Source organism: Antechinus flavipes, chromosome 4, assembly GCF_016432865.1.
Source record: "Antechinus flavipes isolate AdamAnt ecotype Samford, QLD, Australia chromosome 4, AdamAnt_v2, whole genome shotgun sequence".
In the NCBI taxonomy this organism is placed as follows: domain Eukaryota; kingdom Metazoa; phylum Chordata; class Mammalia; order Dasyuromorphia; family Dasyuridae; genus Antechinus; species Antechinus flavipes.
In genome coordinates this window covers 274,053,924-274,073,353 of record NC_067401.1, presented here as the reverse complement: position 1 = coordinate 274,073,353, position 19,430 = coordinate 274,053,924, and the positions used below count along the sequence as shown (strand labels likewise).

General features: G+C 33.2%; 1 protein-coding gene across 2 annotated transcripts in view; it reads left to right on the top strand.

The window, feature by feature from the left end:
* FBXL4 (F-box and leucine rich repeat protein 4) overlaps positions 1–18,724 on the top strand; it is a 126,156-nt gene extending 107,432 nt beyond the window's left edge. For both annotated transcript variants that reach the window (XM_051997436.1, XM_051997437.1), the window contains exons 7-9: positions 791–862; positions 12,671–12,983; positions 18,169–18,724. In XM_051997436.1, the coding sequence (XP_051853396.1) occupies positions 791–862; positions 12,671–12,983; positions 18,169–18,332 (549 nt within the window). In that variant the 3' untranslated portion in view covers positions 18,333–18,724. The remainder of the gene's footprint in view (positions 1–790; positions 863–12,670; positions 12,984–18,168) is intronic.
* The last annotated feature ends 706 nt before the right edge of the window (positions 18,725–19,430 follow it).

Genomic DNA, 19,430 nt, shown 5'->3' with positions numbered 1-19,430 from the left:
GATTTTTGTTTGATTTATTTGAAATGCTAATAATTTTTATTTTTTTAATATTATGGAAAGATTAAAACCTGCAACTTGATTTGAATTGTTTTATACAAAGTTATATTACTAATATTTAAAGATAATTTTAAATGCCATGCTCAAGAAGTAGTCTAATGTAACTTTTGGTTTTCTTAGTGGCAAGGCAACTTTCAGTGTACAAAACAGTTGGGGCTTAAGTGACAGAAACATGACTGTAAAGAACACATTATATTTGTTTCAGTCAGCATGTTCCAAGTGACAGGTGCTCAATGGTTGTTGGTATCCTTGTCAGCAAAGGAGAATCCTTTGACATTAAAGTCACCAGCTCAGTCCTGATTCATTGTGACTCTATTGGCAGTTCCATCAGGCAGCAACTGATCAGTGAATGTCAGAGCTGCTGCTGTTCTTTAGGGATGTCACCAGCTCTCTGTGTTTTTTGGCTTAGCCTTACGTGTTGTTCAAACTTACCAGACTTTCAAACAGCTTTCCTATGGGAAATGAGCTGAGAGGTCATAGGGAATATGGGTATCTTCAGGGCATGCAAAACCATATCCAAAGTGACTTACATTGAGGCTTGTAATGATTACCTTGACTCTAAGCCAATCAATGGTGGGAGCACCTGGGGACTCATTAAATGGCATTTGTGGTTTCTGGAACCTAGGTTTTGAGCTATATTTCAGGGAAAGTGGTGACAGTCTTTAATGTCTAATTGACCTCTTCTCTTTGTTTCACTTTCCATATTTGCCTCTGATGTGGTCCCCAATGGCAGCAAACAGCGCTGCTCAGCATTTTGAACTTCTGTTCAGAGCTTCAGCACCTCAGTCTGGGGAGCTGTGTAATGGTAAGTATTTGAAAATATTCTCACTCTCTTTTCCTTTTGTGTGCACTACCCATCCCCAACCCTGTTCATGATTAATGGTAAATTATTTTCTTTCATTTTCCTTCCCACCCACTTTCACATATTTCTTTTAAATTAAAATTCATATAAAATTGAAATGCTGATGATATTATATAAAGGAGATGGCTTGGCGCACATAGTAAGTGCTCAATAAATACTTCTTAACTGACAGAATGGTATAGAAATTAAGAAGGCTATTGGATTCAGAGTCTGCCTGATAAAAGGGTCTTCCTTAGCTCTCTACTAATGATCAGAGACTAGGCAAGTCACTTTGTCCCTATGAGTCTCAGTTTCTTCATTTCTAAATTTAAGGAATAGGATACTACAATTAGAGCTAAAGTCCCTTCTAACTCTAAAATTCTATGATTCTAAGTGAAACTGAAAGAACCTATTAATAACTTTTCATCTTTTTCATACTATTATATGAGGAAATATATATTTTGTACTGTTATATTATAAATGATATGAAATCAATTCATTGTCTCTGAAAGGATGGTGGAATTCTGTTGTGTATAGTAGTGCACTTATATATACCAAAAAATCCCATGCTTACTGTGAAGCATTTGTATTATAAGATCAGAAGTTTCCCCCCAATTTTAGTATGATAGGACACACCCAGAAGATCTTTTTTGTTTTTAAACTTTTAGAGGAATACCCTAAGTGAGCAGTTTGGAGGTTCACAGTAGCCAAAGTGGTACAATAGACTTAAGATCCCCAAATGTTTCTTAAACCTTGTATAGATCAAGAACAGATGACCTGTAGTAGTGTTAATCACTAGTTCTGCTCTGTTCAATAACCACATTCATAGATGCCTCTAGGAGATCCAGAGCTACCAAATGATATGAGAATAGATGACAAGGAAGCTGTATGCCTTTTATCTCTCAAACTCTAACAGTGAAAGTGACTCAATAACCATATACCATAGCATATAAAAAGTAAAAATAGAAAGATCTTTATGTCAGTAATTCCCTAGGTATGGCAGCAAATAAGTCTTTATGTTGGTCTTACTGACCTTGTTCACGGAAACTACTTAGCATCTCAGCTCTTCCATGGATGGACTTCCTACCTTGTACCAAAGTTCTCTGGTGACAGAATTCTTGCCTTATACACTGTCTTTGTCTTGCACCTCTGTCTTATGAAATTCCATATTTGAATCTGATGTCAGATTTCTCTCCTATAATGCTAATGACAATTCATGTCCAAAAAAATCTATTCCTGGGGCAGTTAGTGAAGTCAAGAGGACTCGAGTTCAAATCTGGCCTCAGACACTTACTACTTTCTAGCTGTATGATCCTGGACAAGTCACTTAACCCCAATTGCCTCAGCCAAAAAAAAAGGAAAAAAAAATATTCCTACTGTGTATCTCTTTTTAAACCACCTACTCTGTTTCTGCTTAGATTGATACCCTGAATTTTTATCTCATTTTAGACTTTAGCTAACAATATCAATATCCAACTTATTCCCTCTTCCTCTTATTTTCAGCTATCAAAATGATCTTTCTAAAATGCATGTTATCATCTATTCAGTAAATTTCAGTGGCTCCCTATCACTTCCCAGAATCAAATATAAAATTATCTATTCTTAGAAATAATTCATAACTTTAGCAAAGTAGCAGGATACAAAATAAATCCCCATAAGTCCTTAGCATTTTTATACATCACCAGCAAAATTCAACAGCAAGAGATACAAAGAGAAATTCCATTCAAAATAAGTGTCAACAGCATAAAATATTTGGGAATTTATCTACCAAAGGAAAGTCAGGAATTATATGAGCAAAATTACAAAAAAACTTTCCACACAAATGAAGTCAGACTTAAATAATTGGAAAAATATTAAGTGCTCTTGGATAGGCCGAGCGAATATAATAAAGATGACAATACTCCCTAAACTAATCTATTTATTTAGTGCTATACCAATCAGACTTCCAAGAAAATATTTTAATGATCTAGAAAAAATAACAAAATTCATATAGAACAATAAAAGGTCGAGAATCTCAAGGGAATTAATGAAAAAAAAATCAAATTAAGGTGGCCTAGCTGTACCTGATCTAAAACTATATTATAAAGCAGCAGTCACCAAAACTATTTGGTATTGGCTAAGAAATAGATTAGTTGATCAGTGGATTAGGATAGGTTCACAAGACAGAATAGTCAACTGTAGCAATCTAGTGTTTGACAAACCCAAAGATCCTAACTTTTGGGATAAGAATTCATTATTTGATAAAAACTGCTGGGATAACTGGAAATTAGTATGGCAGAAATTAGGCATGGACTCACACTTAACACCGTATACCAAGATAAGATCAAAATGGGTCCATGATTTAGGCATAAAGACCGAGATTATAAATAAATTAGAGGAACATAGGATAGTTTATCTCTCAGACTTGTGGAGGAGAAAGAAATTTGTGACCAAAGATGAACTAAAGTCCATTACTGATCACAAAATAGAAAATTTTGATATCAAATTAAAAAGCCTTTGTACAAACAAAACTAATGCAAACAAGATTAGAAGGGAAGCAACAAACTGGGAAAACATCTTCACAGTTAAAGGTTCTGATAAAGGCCTCATTTCCAAAATATGTAGAGAACTGACTCAAATTTATAAGAAATTAAGCCATTCTCCAGTTGATAAATGGTCAAAGGATATGAACAGACAATTTTCAGAATTTCAGAGAAATGCAAATTAAGACAACTCTAAGATACCACTACACACTTGTCAGATTGGCTAAGATGAGAGGAAAAAATAATGATGAAGGTTGGAGAGGATGCAGGAAAACTGGGACACTGATGCATTGTTGGTGGAGTTGTGAACGAATCCAACCATGCTGGAGAGCAATCTGGAATTATGCCCAAAAGTTATCAAACTGTGCATACCCCTTGATCCAGCAGTGTTACTTCTGGGCTTATACCCCAAAGAGATACTGAAGAAGGGAAAGGGACCTGTATGTGCCAAAATGTTTGTGGTAGCCCTGTTTGTAGTGGTTAGAAACTGGAAATTGAGTGGATGCCCATCAGTTGGAGAATGGATGAATAAATTGTGGTATATGAATGTTAGGGAATATTATTGTTCTGTAAGAAATGACCAGCAGGATGAATACAGAGAGGCTTGGAGAGACTTACATGAACTGATGCTAAGTGAAATGAGCAGAATCAGGAGATCATTGTATTCCCCAACAACGATACCATATGAGGATGTATTCTGATGGAAGTGGATTTCTTTGACAAAGAGACCTAACTGAGTTTCAATTGATAAATGATGGACAGAAGCAGCCACACCCAAAGAAAGAACACTGGGAAAGGAATGTAAACTGTTTGCATTTTTGTTTTTCTTCCCGGGTTATTTTTACCTTCCGAATCCAATTCTCCCTGTGCAACAAGAGAACTGTTTGGTTCTCACACATATATTGTATCTAGGATATATTGCAACATATTTAACATATATAGGACTGCTTGTCATCTAGGGGAGGGGGTGGAGGGATGAAGGGGAAAAATCAGAACAGAAGTGAGTGCAAGGGATAATGTTGTAAAAAAAAAATTACCCTGGCATGGGTTCTGTCAATAAAAAGTTATTATAAAATAAAAATAAATAAATAAATAATAAAATATAATTATCTATTCCATTTTAAAATCCCTATATAACCTGCCATGTTCCTCCTCAAAAGCCTCCCTATGCCCTCCCCCCTCCTCCCACCCCCACCCCCCCCCCGCCATGTACTTTGTGATCCAATGCCAGTGACCTTCATGTTTCTCCAAGACATTCCCGTCTCTCAGTTCCAGGCATTTTCATTGGCTTTCCCTCCTGCAAAAAATGCTTTGCTCCCTTATCTATGTCTCCTAACTTCCTCCAGGTCCCAGCTAAAATCCCACCTTCTACAAAGAAGCACTTTCCCATAGTTCTTAATTCTTCCCTCTGTTGATAATTTACAGTTTATATTGCTTATAGCTTGTTTGAACATAGTTGTTATTGTCTTTCCCACTAGACTGTGAGTTTCTTGAGAACAGAGATTGTCTTTGCTTATCCTTGTATCCTCAGTGCCTGACACATAGTTGTTGTCTTTCATTTTCAAAGAGGACCAAAATGATATCACTATTTTAAAATTGAGTTACAGTGTGTCTGACTGTGGCTGATCAGACCAATTTGAGCTTGGAATGCTCTGCCACAAGTCGGACACAAATAGTCCATGTGAACATTTGGGATGGCTTCTCTAATTTTATGTGCTTCAAGTTTCCTTTGGGCTAATTTAATTCTGTTTTGCTCATAGAGCACAGCACTTTCTCTGATGAGGCCATACCACACTACGTGGTCCTGTACCAGTATCATACAATCAATTCTAAAGTTCTTAAGAAATATCTTGAGAGTGTCCTTATATTGATTTTTCTGACCACCTTGTGGAGTGCTTGCCCTAAATAATTTCTTTGGCAAGTGTACATTTGGCATTTGAACCATGTGACCAGTCCAGTGGAGTCATGCTCTCTGTAGTAGAGTTGGAGTGTTTGGCAGTTTAGTTTGAGAAAGGACCTCAGTGTTTGGTATCTTATCCTGCAGAGTGAGCTTCAGAATCGTTCTAAGACAATTCAGATGGAAGAGATTCAGTTTCATGACATGATGTTGATATACTATCTAGGCTTCACAGGCATATAACAGTGAGGTTAGCACAGTGGGTCTGTAGACCTTCCGTTTGGTAATCAGTCTAATACCTCTTTTCTCCCACACTTTCCTTTGGAACCTCCCAACCACTGAGGTAGCTCTGGCAATGCGAGTGTCACTCTCATTGGCACATAGTAGGTACTTATTAAATGTTTATTGACTGACTGCTAATTTTCCCAGTACAGGTCTACTTTTTTCCTGCCCTAAAATAACATAGTCCTGTTTATATTCAGATTGAGACCTCTGGCCTTTTCCTGACTCTGTGTATCTGTCTAAATTCCTTAGCTTGTCCTTCCTGACATATAAAGAGGAACTATGACTTATTTATATTTGCATCTTTTCCTTCCTTCTTCTTCCTCCCAGTCTGGCACATTGACATAATAGTTGCTTAATCACCATTAGGATTGCTTGATTGAATATATGATCAAATGAGTGAATCCTGCTGTGACCTAAGACCAAAGATAGTAATCATTTCCAATGGTTATTTTTATAGGCTTCTAAGTAAGACTTAAGGGTCCAACTATATACAAGCGATATTTATGTGTAGTGAATATTAAAGTGGACAGTAATCTGGCAGTAGCTATATTTTATCTTGACAGTTTTGTTTTCTTGCATTTGGAATGACTCTTTTGTGTTTTTTTTTTCATTAGTTAAACTAGCTTATCCCCATATTAGATATTTTTATTTTTGTGGTTTGTTTGCTAATGTACCAGCATAATTGCCAAAATTTACTATTAAGTGAATGCTTCCAGACAATATTCCAAGATGTGTTTATCTTTAAAGTGCTACTCTCACTCACCACCTAGTGAGTTCCTCACTTCAGCAACTGTAATTTTTTTTTTACCAAACAAGTTTTTTTTTTTTAAATTTGAACCAGGGCAGTGAGCTAGAGATATGTATTCACTTGTATTGATCCCATCATATTCATATTTTTGTTGACCTTGTCTTATTGCACAACCTGTTAGCTGGTTCTGAGGAAAAATTTCTAGAAGTTTCATATCAGTCTCTAAAATTCACCAATATGGTAAAGTATAGAGCACTTGCTATCAGTAGCTTAATACCACACTAATCTTAGTTTTTTGCATACTAGTTTGTAAGAAGGGATGTTGGCAGTCTTCTTTCTGGCATACTTTAGTCAACATAAGGTTTTCATTGGTGAACTATGTAATGAATTGTTATAATCTGCCAAGAATGAGACTTTCAAATAATTTTATAGTGTAATAGAATCCACTAGAACTTCTTCTCTTTTAGCTTTGCTTTTGAGAATACACCATAATCATTGCAATTGCCATATTAATTTTATCTTTGTATTGTTTATAAACCATATGTAGCATATACCTGATAAAGAAGTGCTTGACCTCCTTCCAGGTTAATTTTCAACCAGTACACTATATTAATTATGAAAGATTAAATGTTTTACATCTTCTATTGATTATCTTAATTGTACCTACTGTAAAATAGAATGTCGGTCTAGGATTAGCCAACCCTATTGGATACTCAGAAATTTTAGCATTGAGTTAGAATTAGGACCTTGGCTCTGATAAGAAGTTGATAAGCAGCAGAATTTTGCTTTTGGGAGAAAGCTTAATCTGAAATCTCAAAAATATCACATATATTAGATCTTTGCAAAATAATTTTACTTTTAAAATGAGGACTGAGACAAAGAAGATAAGGCAGAAGAAAGTATGAAATTGAACTGCCTATATTTAGAGATTATGTTTATTATTGTTATACAGGTTCCTGAAACTTGAGCAATTTTGAATAGGGTAAGGAGAGCACTCTAGTTCATTCTTTTATTAAGCTTCATACTGAGTGGTGAATAAAGCTATCAAAATATTTAGAATACATAACATTCAAATTACTCATAGAATTCAGTATTACTCATAGAATATTCAAATTACCCTTTATATCTGGTATCACAAATACAAGATTAGAGGATAGGTGGGGATGATAGTAAATATATAATTCATGAATAATTTTTGAAATTTATTTATTTTCAGAAAGATGAGTTTATAGTATTGTAAGGAAAGTGAGTTCTAAACAAACCCACACAAATGACCAAGCTACTCTGTATCATTTTTTAAAATCCTTTGTCTTACACTGATTGTAATAATATTAATGGAACTCTTTGGAAAGTTCTCAGTTCTTAATGTGTTAGAAAAAGATTATATCTTCATTTGACCCATTTCCATTCAACATTTTAATCAATGATTTGGAGAATATCTAGAGAACATATTTGTGAAAATTTTAGATGACATAAAACTGGAAAGAATAACAGATACACTAGCTAAATGAATTGGAATTTCAACAGATTGGAATAATGGGATAAAACCAGCTGTGAAGTCTTGCACTTGGACTTAAAAAATCATAAATACAGGATATAGGAGAAAGTAATTCATGTGAAAAATAAAAACTGCAAGCTTAGTAAAAATCGACTGTGATTGGTCAACAAAAAGAGCTCTTACATTCTTAGATTGCATGAATAGAAATGTACTTTCCGGAGTGAGGAGATAATAGTGCTACTACACTCTTAACTTGTTCAAAGCACATACAGAATATTGTTTCTTGTTCTGGACACTGAATTTTAGAAATAATATTAATAAGATGGAACACCTTGAGAATGGGGTTACCAGAATGGCATGGGAACATGAAATCATGCTCTGGGGAGAGCAGTTGAGGAATTGAAGATGTTTATTGTAGAGAAGAGAGGACATAAAGAAATAACATAGCATAACTGGAAGAGAACGGACACTTAATTTTGAGATTAAAAAATTCACCCACAGAATCTGTGTATGAATTCTGGGTCTGATGTTTATTACATTTGTGACTTTGAAGAAGTCATATTGTGTCTAAGGCTTCCTTATCTTCAAAATAAAGGAGTTAGATGAAATGACCTCTGATGTTCCTTCCACTTCCAGAGTCTGATTCTATGATATAATAGCCAAATTTAAATATTAAAGAATAGTGATGTGAAAGAAAGAATGGGCTTCATTTGCTTAGCTTTGATAAGTAGAATTATAGAAGGTGTCACAGGTATACCCATTTTTATTAAATAAAAGGAAGACCTTGCTAACAGTTTTACAAAAATTTAATGGATTGCTTTGATAAATTGGTGATGAATTGGATTAAATCCTGAGTTCCCTTTCAATTCTAAAATTCCATTATAATCCTATCATCTGTTTCTAGTTTAAGACTTTCTGTGTACTATACTTTTTATTATTCATGGTAATAAAAAAATAACATTGCAATTAATAACAAATCTCAAAGTTGTAGGAAATAGAAAACATCTTCTGAAATCTTAAAGACTGAAGGAACTTTAGAGATAATTTGGTTAAAAGATTCTTTTAAAGTAGTAGTTGGGTATGTTTGGCAAGACAGTTGGGGTCAAGTGACTTGTCCAGGGTCACAAAGCTAACAAGTGTTAATTAAGAGTCTGAGAATAGATTTGAACTCAGGTTCTCCTGACTCTGGGGTTTTGACTTACCTAAAGACACATAGCAACTTAGTATAGTAACTTAGCTTGGACTATAACTCTTCTCTGTTCTCCTAGTTTAGGCTTTTCTTATCTATACTGCAGTACCACCTCACTTTTAGCCTTCTTCCTCACCAAACTTATTACCTGTCTATTAGCAAGTAGCAGTTTCTATAGTCTTTTATTTCGCAAATATATTAAAGTAGCAGTGAAGTAGTCCATTGACAAAAGAAGGAGAAAAAAAGTAAGGGGAGAACTTTAATAACTTACTCAGTAATAATCCCCTTTATAAATAAAAGCTGGCCATATTCTCTGTTTTGGCTGTTCTAAAAATATGGTGATTATATATCAAGATATGGGCTTTAGGTATTCTTTTATAGATCTTATATAAGGTTTCATCAGTAACAGTAGTATTTGGCGTTCTCTCTCGCGCTTTCTCTCTCTCTCTCTCTCTCTCTCTTTCTCTCTCTCTCTTTCTCTCTCTTACTCTCTTTCTCTCTCTCTCTCTCTTTCTCTCTCTCTCTCTCTCTTTTTTTCTTTTGCTTCTAAAGGATATCAGTGCCCATCATGGAAGCTTTTGCTAATGTGAAACAGGTAATATCATTTATCAGAAAGAGAACTCAATACCAGTTTGATAATCAGAAGACTTAGTTTTACATTCTTGTGTTTGCTACCCACTATTTGTGTGACTCTGGTCAACTTCTCTTTGTACTTTATTTTTTCTTTATGAAAAGTAAAGGAATGAAACCTGACCCTTTGGAAATTGTTTTTAAATAAGTATGTGAAAATGAATGTGCTAATAAGTATGAGAACTCTGAAATATAGGAGAAAAGGTGCTATATAATTATTCCCTGCTTATTCAGAAGTGCTATATTGGTAATGAAGGAATATGTATATACATACATACATATATGTACATGTGTGTACATTTACCTAGACACACACACATCTTTACAATGTAAATATATTTGGTTCTGATTACAATTAGACTTAAATTTCTTCAGATTGTACCAGCTTTTCATCCTGTCAACATTTCTTGCAGGCAGTGAGGCAAGATATTAATGGAACATTCTTGATTGACTATAAAATTGCTAGAACCTAGTTTCATTCTTGTCACATTAGTCATAGAAACCTCGTATTGAGTACTACCCACAGTTCTAGCAACTTAGTCTACATGCTATTTAAGATCTAATGGCTACAAAATCAGCCTTATCAAAACTATTCCATTAATGTCAAAACAACTTTGAACTGCTTAATTGTAAAATGTAAAACTTCTTATATACAAGTTCCTTTGCTTAAGGGAACAAATGCCATATACTCCATTTTTCTTTCTGGATTCCATCTTCTCTTTGACTCATGTCATTAAAAAATTGGTCTGCTAGAAGGAATTTTGGACTTTAGTTATAACAAAAATATGAAAAACTTTTAAAATAAAATAACTTTCCAACAAAATATTGATCTGTTAAATGTTAACAGCTATCCTATACTCTATACTCAAAAATAAATAATGAAATAGATATTCTGAAAGTGAAGGTATAAAATGGTCTGGGAAACTCTTAGTGAATTATTCCCTTCACTGTTGCTTTCATATTTTTCCCATAAGGAACATAACAATATTTAAAACATTATTAATTTTGTTGGATTTTTCACCAATCTCCAAAAACCTTAGTATTTTTATTTTACATTATATGCCAATCAAAGCATTTTTACACATAATTTATATTTTCCTATCACCTTACTGTGTTTTTTTCTTCTTCAGGCAACTGGGCAACATTTATTCAATATCCGTCAGCAGCAAGAGATGGCAGCATATGAAGCTAAGGACTAAAATGTTCAGTCTTTCATTAGCAGTTTCCAGACTCCAGTTTTTGTGACTTGTTAGTTGTCTAGCAACTTATTAATAACAACAAATTACAGTGATAGTTTATTCCAGTTGTATCCATTAAATTCCAAACCTAATGGTTTGTTTAACTGATTAATGCTCTTCCACATTAGGGCCTGTCACCATATATAGTTTTAAATGACTCTAACCAAGTAAATATTCTTATAGGGTAGACAACAAGTGGCATAAAATTAATAGTTACAAATCTAGTAGGAGAATCTTCTAGTAGGTTGAAGTTCAGAAGCCCAAAATTATAGGCAATATTAGGATTCCCCAGATCTATAAAACTTGGTGAGGCTGTTCCTTAAAATGAATTTGTCTATTATATATGAATTCATTATGCATGTAATTAAATAATTTCATTAAATAGTGAATATCCTTTTATCATTTTATGATGTGCTAAAGATGGTCAAACATTAGTAATTGGATCTTTAGGAATAGGAATGTGAGTATACAGAGAATGAGCTTGAAAAAGGATTGTTTTTGAAAAGTTCAGATGTAAGTTTGTTGTTGCAAACTTGAAACATTTTTCTATAGAAATAATATTCTAAGTAGTGGTAGGTAATTTCCTGAAAATAACCATATCATCCTATGATCCATAAAAGTAAAGTACTATATAAGTTAATCATGTAATAGTGTGTCGTTGTATTCTACCACTCTTGTGGCAGAAATAAAATACCTTCATTTTTCCCTTACCAGGCAAGTCCTCTGGCTCACAGCAATAAATGTACTGCTGGGTAGGATAGAACTTGGGCAAGATGGGTCTAAGAATAAGACAATCTGACATCAGGTACAAGAAAGGGGATAAGGTGGAATGAGGGACCAAGAAGGGAATTTCAGAAGGTGGTGATCAGAGAGCTATAAAGGCAATACTTCCTGTCAATATAACCCTCCCTGGAGAATGTCCTTGAGTAGTTCCTACCATCCCCTTTTCTTCCTTATATTTACTATTGATTATTTATCTGTCCACTTTTTTTTTTCTTCTTAAGAATTGGGAGATGGAGAAGTAGACAATTCACATTAATTTATGGAGTAGGCAGTAATTAAAAAGCCCCATCCTATCTTCACTCCCCAATCTTCTTTTTTCAGACACCCATTGTAGAAACTGTCATAGAGGGGGGAAATGGTAGAATTTTTGTTATAATAAAATGGGATGGGATGTACAACCTTGAGATAAAGAACAGAACTAGTCCCATTGAGACTGGGGACTTGGAAATGAATGGGGTGGGAATGGGGAGAGAAATTGCTGCATTATCAGACCACACTGGAACTGGGGCTTAGTCAGCCATAGCACTGAGTAATTGGATAAAATGGAAGAGGAGTCTTGGGGATATCCTCTTTCTTCTTTCACATTTGTTAATTCTGCCATTTTATTCCCCACTTTGCACCTGCCTAAGAAACTAGGTAGGAAACATTAGTCCCAAACAATTGGAGGTTAGGAGAAAAAGGCAAAGAATAAGGGGAAGAGAGTGCTAAACTGTGGCTATGAGGAGGGGAGTTCTACAACAACTAAGTCTTAAGGCTGTGACAATTGTTCAGGTATTCCCTTGGTATGACAAAAGCCAAGAATCAATATCTCTTTCTCTGTCTCTGTCTCTCTGTCTCTCTCTTTCTGACTTTCTCTGTCTCTCTCATATACACACTATTCTTGCAGATGTTAATGGGTAATTAAGACTCTAATAGTGTTTATAAAAATTTACATTTCTGAAAATAAAAGCACATAAAAGACTGATCTTCTTTTGGTTCACAGATTGAAGACTATGATGTGATAGCTAGTATGATAGGAGCCAAATGCAAAAAACTTCGTACCCTGGATCTTTGGAGATGCAAGAATATTACTGAAAATGGTATAGCAGAACTGGCTTCTGGATGTCAGCTTTTGGAGGAACTTGACCTTGGTTGGTGTCCTACCCTACAGAGCAGCACTGGATGCTTTGCAAACCTTGCACGGAAACTACCAAACTTGCAAAAGCTCTTTCTTACTGCCAACCGGTCTGTGTGTGATACAGATATTGAAGAGTTAGCTAATAACTGCTCTCATTTACGGCAACTAGATATATTAGGTAAGAAAATGTTCTATGAATTATCTTTAAATCATATTTCTTTGAGAAATCATATCTTAAGATCACTTTTGTGAAGTAGGAAGGGAACAGCATCCTGACTGAATACTTCTAAATTGGGTACTATACAAAATGCAAAAGAATAGAAAGTAATTATGGTTTTTTTTTTTTTAAGTATTCAATATATCCTTAAAATAATGCCATCACCATAAAACACAGTTATGACCATATTATTGATCATTTGAGAGATCTTAGAGGATGATTAAAAAAGAATTTGGGAGACAGTTACTGGACTGAATGATAATCCTTTTTGGGAAGATTAAAATATCAAAGAGCTGAATTCCAAGTCTTGCCTTAGACAAAGATCTGCTGTTTGAGCCATAGTCAATCACTTAACTTCTTAGTACCCTGTAGTACTTCCCTTTGTACTCTCTAAGGGAAAAAGTTGCTAGACATTTGCAGATGTGTATTAGTAGAGGAACTTTCTTTATAGGATCTCTTTAGGTTGGTGTCTAGAAGCAAACAAACAGGAACAAAAACAAATCAGACTATAAGTTTTATAATTATTAATCTGGTGAGAAAAATTTTAATTTAATTAATAGTGATTTTCAAGTAATAAAGGATTATTAACTAGGTGATTTCAGTGAGAACACAATATTAGGAGGTGTACATAGGTATACCTAGGGAAAAATATAAAGCATCTACTATCAAAAATAACAGACCTGGAAAACAGTACAAAGAGATAACTTAATAAAATGTAATTACATTTTTAATAAAGGATTCAACATCCTTAAAATAATGCCATAAATATTGATCATTTGAGATATCTTAAGAGGATACTTACATATGTACACATATATGTGTGTATGTATGTATGTATATGTGTACATAGAGAAAGAGAGACAGATCATATAAGATATATACATATGTAAATAATCTTAGACAAATTGAATGCACTGGTTCTTAAAAGAAACTGTGGGATTGCATCTTTAAAGATCTAGTAACTGAAGATCTGCTAAATAGATATTTTTAAATCTCTTATTCTGTCATTCTTAGATTAATACATTTATCATATGAAACATTTTTTATATATGCCCATGAGTTCATTTTGGTTTTGGTCATTTTCAGTCACATCTCATTCTTCATTACCCTGTTTGAGATATTCTTGGCAAAGATAGTTTGTCATTTTCTTCTTTTTATAGATGAAGAAATAGGCAAATGGGGATAAGCTAGTGAATGTTTAGGGCCAGATATCAACTCAACAAGATGAGTCTTCCTGACTTCAGGCCTAACACTCTAATCACTATGTCACCTAAATATATAGAAGATTGTTTTGTGGTGGTGGTGGTGTTCAGTTATGTCCAACTCTTCATGACCTCTTTGGAGAGGGTTTTCTTGACAAAGATACTAGAATGGTTTGCTATTTCCTTCTCCTACTCATTTAATAGTTAAGGAAACTGAGGCAAACAGGGCTAAGTGGCTTGTCTGGCATCATTCGATTATTGTCTAAAGTCAGATTTGAACTTGGGAAGATGAGTCTTCCACTATCTATTGTGCCATCTAGCTGCCTTGCCTAGTTGCCTTAAACAGAAAATAGTGACTGCTAATATAAATAAAAAAAAATACATATATATATATAAATGTGTGTATTCAATGATGCACAAAAATTCTACCTAAGAAAGATTATACCTATAACAAATAAAAATAAAGACTCAAAGGGGAAAAGATGGATTTTTCCACAAGGATTATATGAATACCTGAAAGAAATAAAGTAAGCAATGAGCATAAAATAAAAGCTCTGAAAGAAAGCAGTGGACAGTGAATAAATAGCTAAGAAAAGAATATCATACCTTCACCACTTAACAGATTCCCTGAAAAATGATAAGGATCAGACATAAATCAGTGTCTCCCTGAAGTGGCAAGAAATTATAAAATAAAACTAAAAGATTTAAAAAGTGTGTGTGTGGGAAATATAAAGTGTCTGCTATCAAAAATAACAGACCTGGAAAAAAGTTCTAAGAGATAATTTAAGAATCTTGACATGCTTCCTTTAAAAGCCTAGGAACTATGTTTCAAGAAGTGGAAACTACACAATTCTGTTAGAACCAAAGGTAAAGTAAAAAAAAAAAAAAAAAAAATCCACCAATCACTTCCTGAAAAATAACTGACTAAACTAAACTAACCCACAACCCCCGAAGAAAAAGCCTCAGAAATGTCATTGTGAAGATCCAAAACTCCCAGGTCAAAGAAAATGATACTGCAAGAAGACAGAGGACAAGAGTTCAAGTACCACAAAAAAAGAATTAAGATCACACAAGACATGGTAACTTCTACCATAAACAAGAAGAGATCTAATAATAATAAATAATAATTTATTAAGTGGCTACTATGTGCTAGACTTTGTGCTTGATGCTTTGTAAATGGTATTTCATTTAGTCCTCACAACAACCCTGTATTATTATTAATCCCAGTTTTATAAATGAAGTAACTGAAGCAATCAGAGATTGTGACATTTTCAGTCATACAGTTAGTAAGCATTGAGGCAAGTAAGAGCTAAGGTTTTTCTGACTCCAGTCTATCCACTGCACTACCATACTACAGTATACCAAAAGACAAGAGATAGATAGAGACTTATAACTCGGAATAATTTATCCTAGAAGAATGATTATTATATCACAAGGAATAAAGAATAAAAATTCTTTATTAGAATACAGGGTTTTTAAAGCATTCCTAATGATGCTGAGTTTGAAATTTTAAAATGTAAACCCAAAAGTAAAGGGAAGCCTAGAAAGATACATTTATTTAAACAGTTGGAAGGGACTACATGACATAGTTGTGCTAATAATAGGATAATGAGAAATAAGTGTCATCTCAAACCTAATGTCTCCAAGGAATATCAAAACAGTTAAATAGGAAAAATGGAAAGGAACTTGTTTCAGTTATAAATAATTAATCTTAATTACTTTGCTTAACTTTTATCACTTTTTGGTGATAGGTGAAAGGTGGGGGAGAAGTACTGAAAGAGGAAACATAAGGAAATGATGGAGAAAAATAAACACAATATTAATAATCAATTACCACCAATTAACAATCATAATATGTCATGAACTTGAATAAGATAAATACTATTTAAGAAATCTGGGGAAATGATTCAGATATAAAAAACAAGAACTATTCCCAGTAGACAAATGGTCAAACTCAAGCTCTGGTATAATACTCATATAAAAATGTTCTAAATCACTATTCATAATAGAAATGAAAATTAAACCATCTTTGAAGTTCAACCTCATACTTTTCAGATTGTCAGAGATGACAAAAAGTTAAAATGACAGTTGTTGGCATGATTTCAGAAAAACAGGTACATTATATATAGCTGGTAGAATTGTGAATTGGTCTAGTCATTCTAGAAAGCATTTTGGTAATATACACTTTTATAAAGAACTATATATGCCTTATAAATTTGGGTGAAATAGTTTCTGAGGTCTCTTTCAATTTGGGAATTCTTTGACATCTCTGAATATGTCATAGAGGAGGCATTTCTGAGCTGATCTTCAAAGGAAGAAAAAGATTTCAACCAACAGTGATATAGGGAAAATGCAATTCAGGAATAGATGACTATATAGCACATAAATATATACATATACACATACATACACATAAATATATACATACATACATAGAGAGTGTAAATGCAATAACTTTGGAAAGGTAGTTTAGAGCCAAATTGTCTTGGGCCTTGAATAAAATGTTAAAAGTTTTCATTTTATCCTCCTGGCAGGGAAGTCTACAGAAGTTTTTTTTTTTTTTTTTTTTTTTTTTTTTTTGTGGTTTTTTTTTTTTTTATTGTTGTTGTTTTATTTTGTTTTGTTTTTAATATATGGCAGTGGTAAGCAAGTCAGGCATACTCATTAGTAAAATCATTTTGTGGAAATAAGAAGACAACAAGCATTTATTCAGAGGCTCCTGTATGCCAGGTAGTGTACTTAGTGCTTTATACAATATGATCTCATTTGATCCTCACAACAATCTTGTGAAGTAGGCGCTATTATTATCCCTATGTTATATTTGGGAAAATGAAGCAGGGAAAGGTTAAGTGATTTGCCCAGACTACATAGCTAGGAAGTATCTGAGACTGGATTTGAACTCATTTTTTCTGACTCCAAGCCCAGTACTCAAATCTACTGTGCCATCTGGATGCCTTTTGAAAAAATGGATTTTAAGAGATATATATATATGAAAGATCAGAGACAAGAACTTGTTATTCCTGATGTAATCAGGTTAAAAGATAATAGAAGAAAACAAGATTACACATACTGTAAAAGTAGAATCTGTAAGTTTTAGTAACTAATTAAATTGATGATCCAGAGTAAAGAGTAAAAAGTGATTAAGGTTTTGAATCTGGAGGATTTTTAAAATGGTGGTTCCAATAAACAGAACTAAGGAAGCAGAAAATGGGGCAATTTTAATGTGAAAAGGAGCAAAAATCAACTATTAGAGAATGTTAAAGATAGACCCTGATGATCATTTTATCTAGCCTCCCCTTTTCACAGATGAAAAAATGGGAGCCTAGACGTGCAATGACTAATGTAAGATCATAAGCTAATTGGAAATAGAATGATAATTTGAATCTAATTTCCAAAAGGAATACTTTTCCCACTAAACTAATAAGCCATAGGTAGAAATTAACAATCAAACCAAATTCTAATGAAATATTTTTAAAAATGTTTTTAATAGAAAATAGTAATCTGTTAAAAACTTAAATATCTCATAGTTGATGTTTTAAATAACTTTATAGTGTTTCCTTAAAAAATCTTCCTCATATGTCATAGTATTTGCATTATTTGCTGAGGAACCCTAGTTGGATCAAAATTACTTCCATTATTGTATTACTTAATTTAGAATTGGAAAATAGGAATGTAGGTGGCTGACAGTTTTCTTTATATTGCATGCAAAGTATTGCCAAAATTCAAGGATCAAACTTCACAATGAATAGGAAATCTAAACTTTTAGAAATAGAAGGCACTAAATTTGGATTTTCAGTGATCAAAAGTATGTAAATTTGTAGTCTTAAAAAGAACAATTCCTTTTCTGTGAAATAATAATACTTAATCAAGTCATTCCATTAAAAGCATATTTTAAAATAAAAAATTCACTTAATTTTTGTTTTTGTTTTTTTTTTTTTACACAGGGACAAGAATGGTAAGCCCTGCTTCTTTAAGAAAATTGCTGGAATCTTGTAAAAATCTTTCTTTACTTGATGTGTCCTTCTGTTCACAGATTGATAATAGAGTTGTTCTAGAACTGAATGCTAGTTTTCCTAATGTCTTCATTAAAAAAAGCTTCACTCAATGACTCATCACTCTGTGTGTTGCCATGGAATTAATTTGACATCATGTGATTGATTTTGTTCGTTTTGTGGGTGAATAGAAGTGGACACATTTTTAAAAAGGAAAATAAGAAGTGACTCAAATAAAGGAAAAAGATAAAATCATAATTTCATAAAATGGGGGCATTGGTACAAAAAATGTAATATGAATATGCTGGGAATTCTTAATAGTAATTCTTATAATTCTGTATGTAGTTGTTATTTTACTCATTAATCAGTGGTAATGCATGTTTTAATCAATAGTTATAAATTCAACCCCAAATAATTTAATGTAAAAATTTTAACTCACATATAAAGGATTAATTTTGTTCAATAAAGTACTGTGATATTTATGTAAAAATAAAGTTAATTTTCCATATCTGTGCAATGAGAAATGATATTTATCAGACACTTTTGTTTATTTGGTTATGAAATTTTTAAATTAGCTTTTACTAGGATGCTTTTGTGACCTAGTATATAATATTTTATCATAGAAAAAAAGAAAATTTGAAGGAAATTTTCCTTTTTCCTAATTTTTTGAGGTGGGGAGAGTAGACTTGGGTCTAACCCATTTTAATCTGTAACACATTTGGTAGGAGGTATATATTCCCTTTTAAAAAGATGGCATACAATGATATTTTACAGCATATCTTTAATGATATAGTACATGTACAAAAGAACCCTCTGGGAATGTGTAGCAGAAACAAAAAGGAAAGAAAATTACCTACTTCTTCTAGCTACTGTATATATAATATTGGTGTCAAGTACTTACTGTCACATAACTGATAATGTATAGAGAACCCAAAAGCAATTTTCTTCTCAAATTCCTGTCACCTTGGATTGTGTTGACTTGTGCTGCATCTGCTTACCATATGAAACACTGAAAAATATATGATCCATGATAATATATCAGCAACTCTTCCCCAGATTGAATACTTGACAGATATAAAAGAGAAAACACTCATTTTGTATAGAACAAGACCACATCCAACTCTCATTCATAAACTAAGTATCTAGTTTGATATCTGCTCAGGACTTTTTCCTTCCTTCTGCCATGTTAATTTGGCAATTAACTGTTTAGAGTT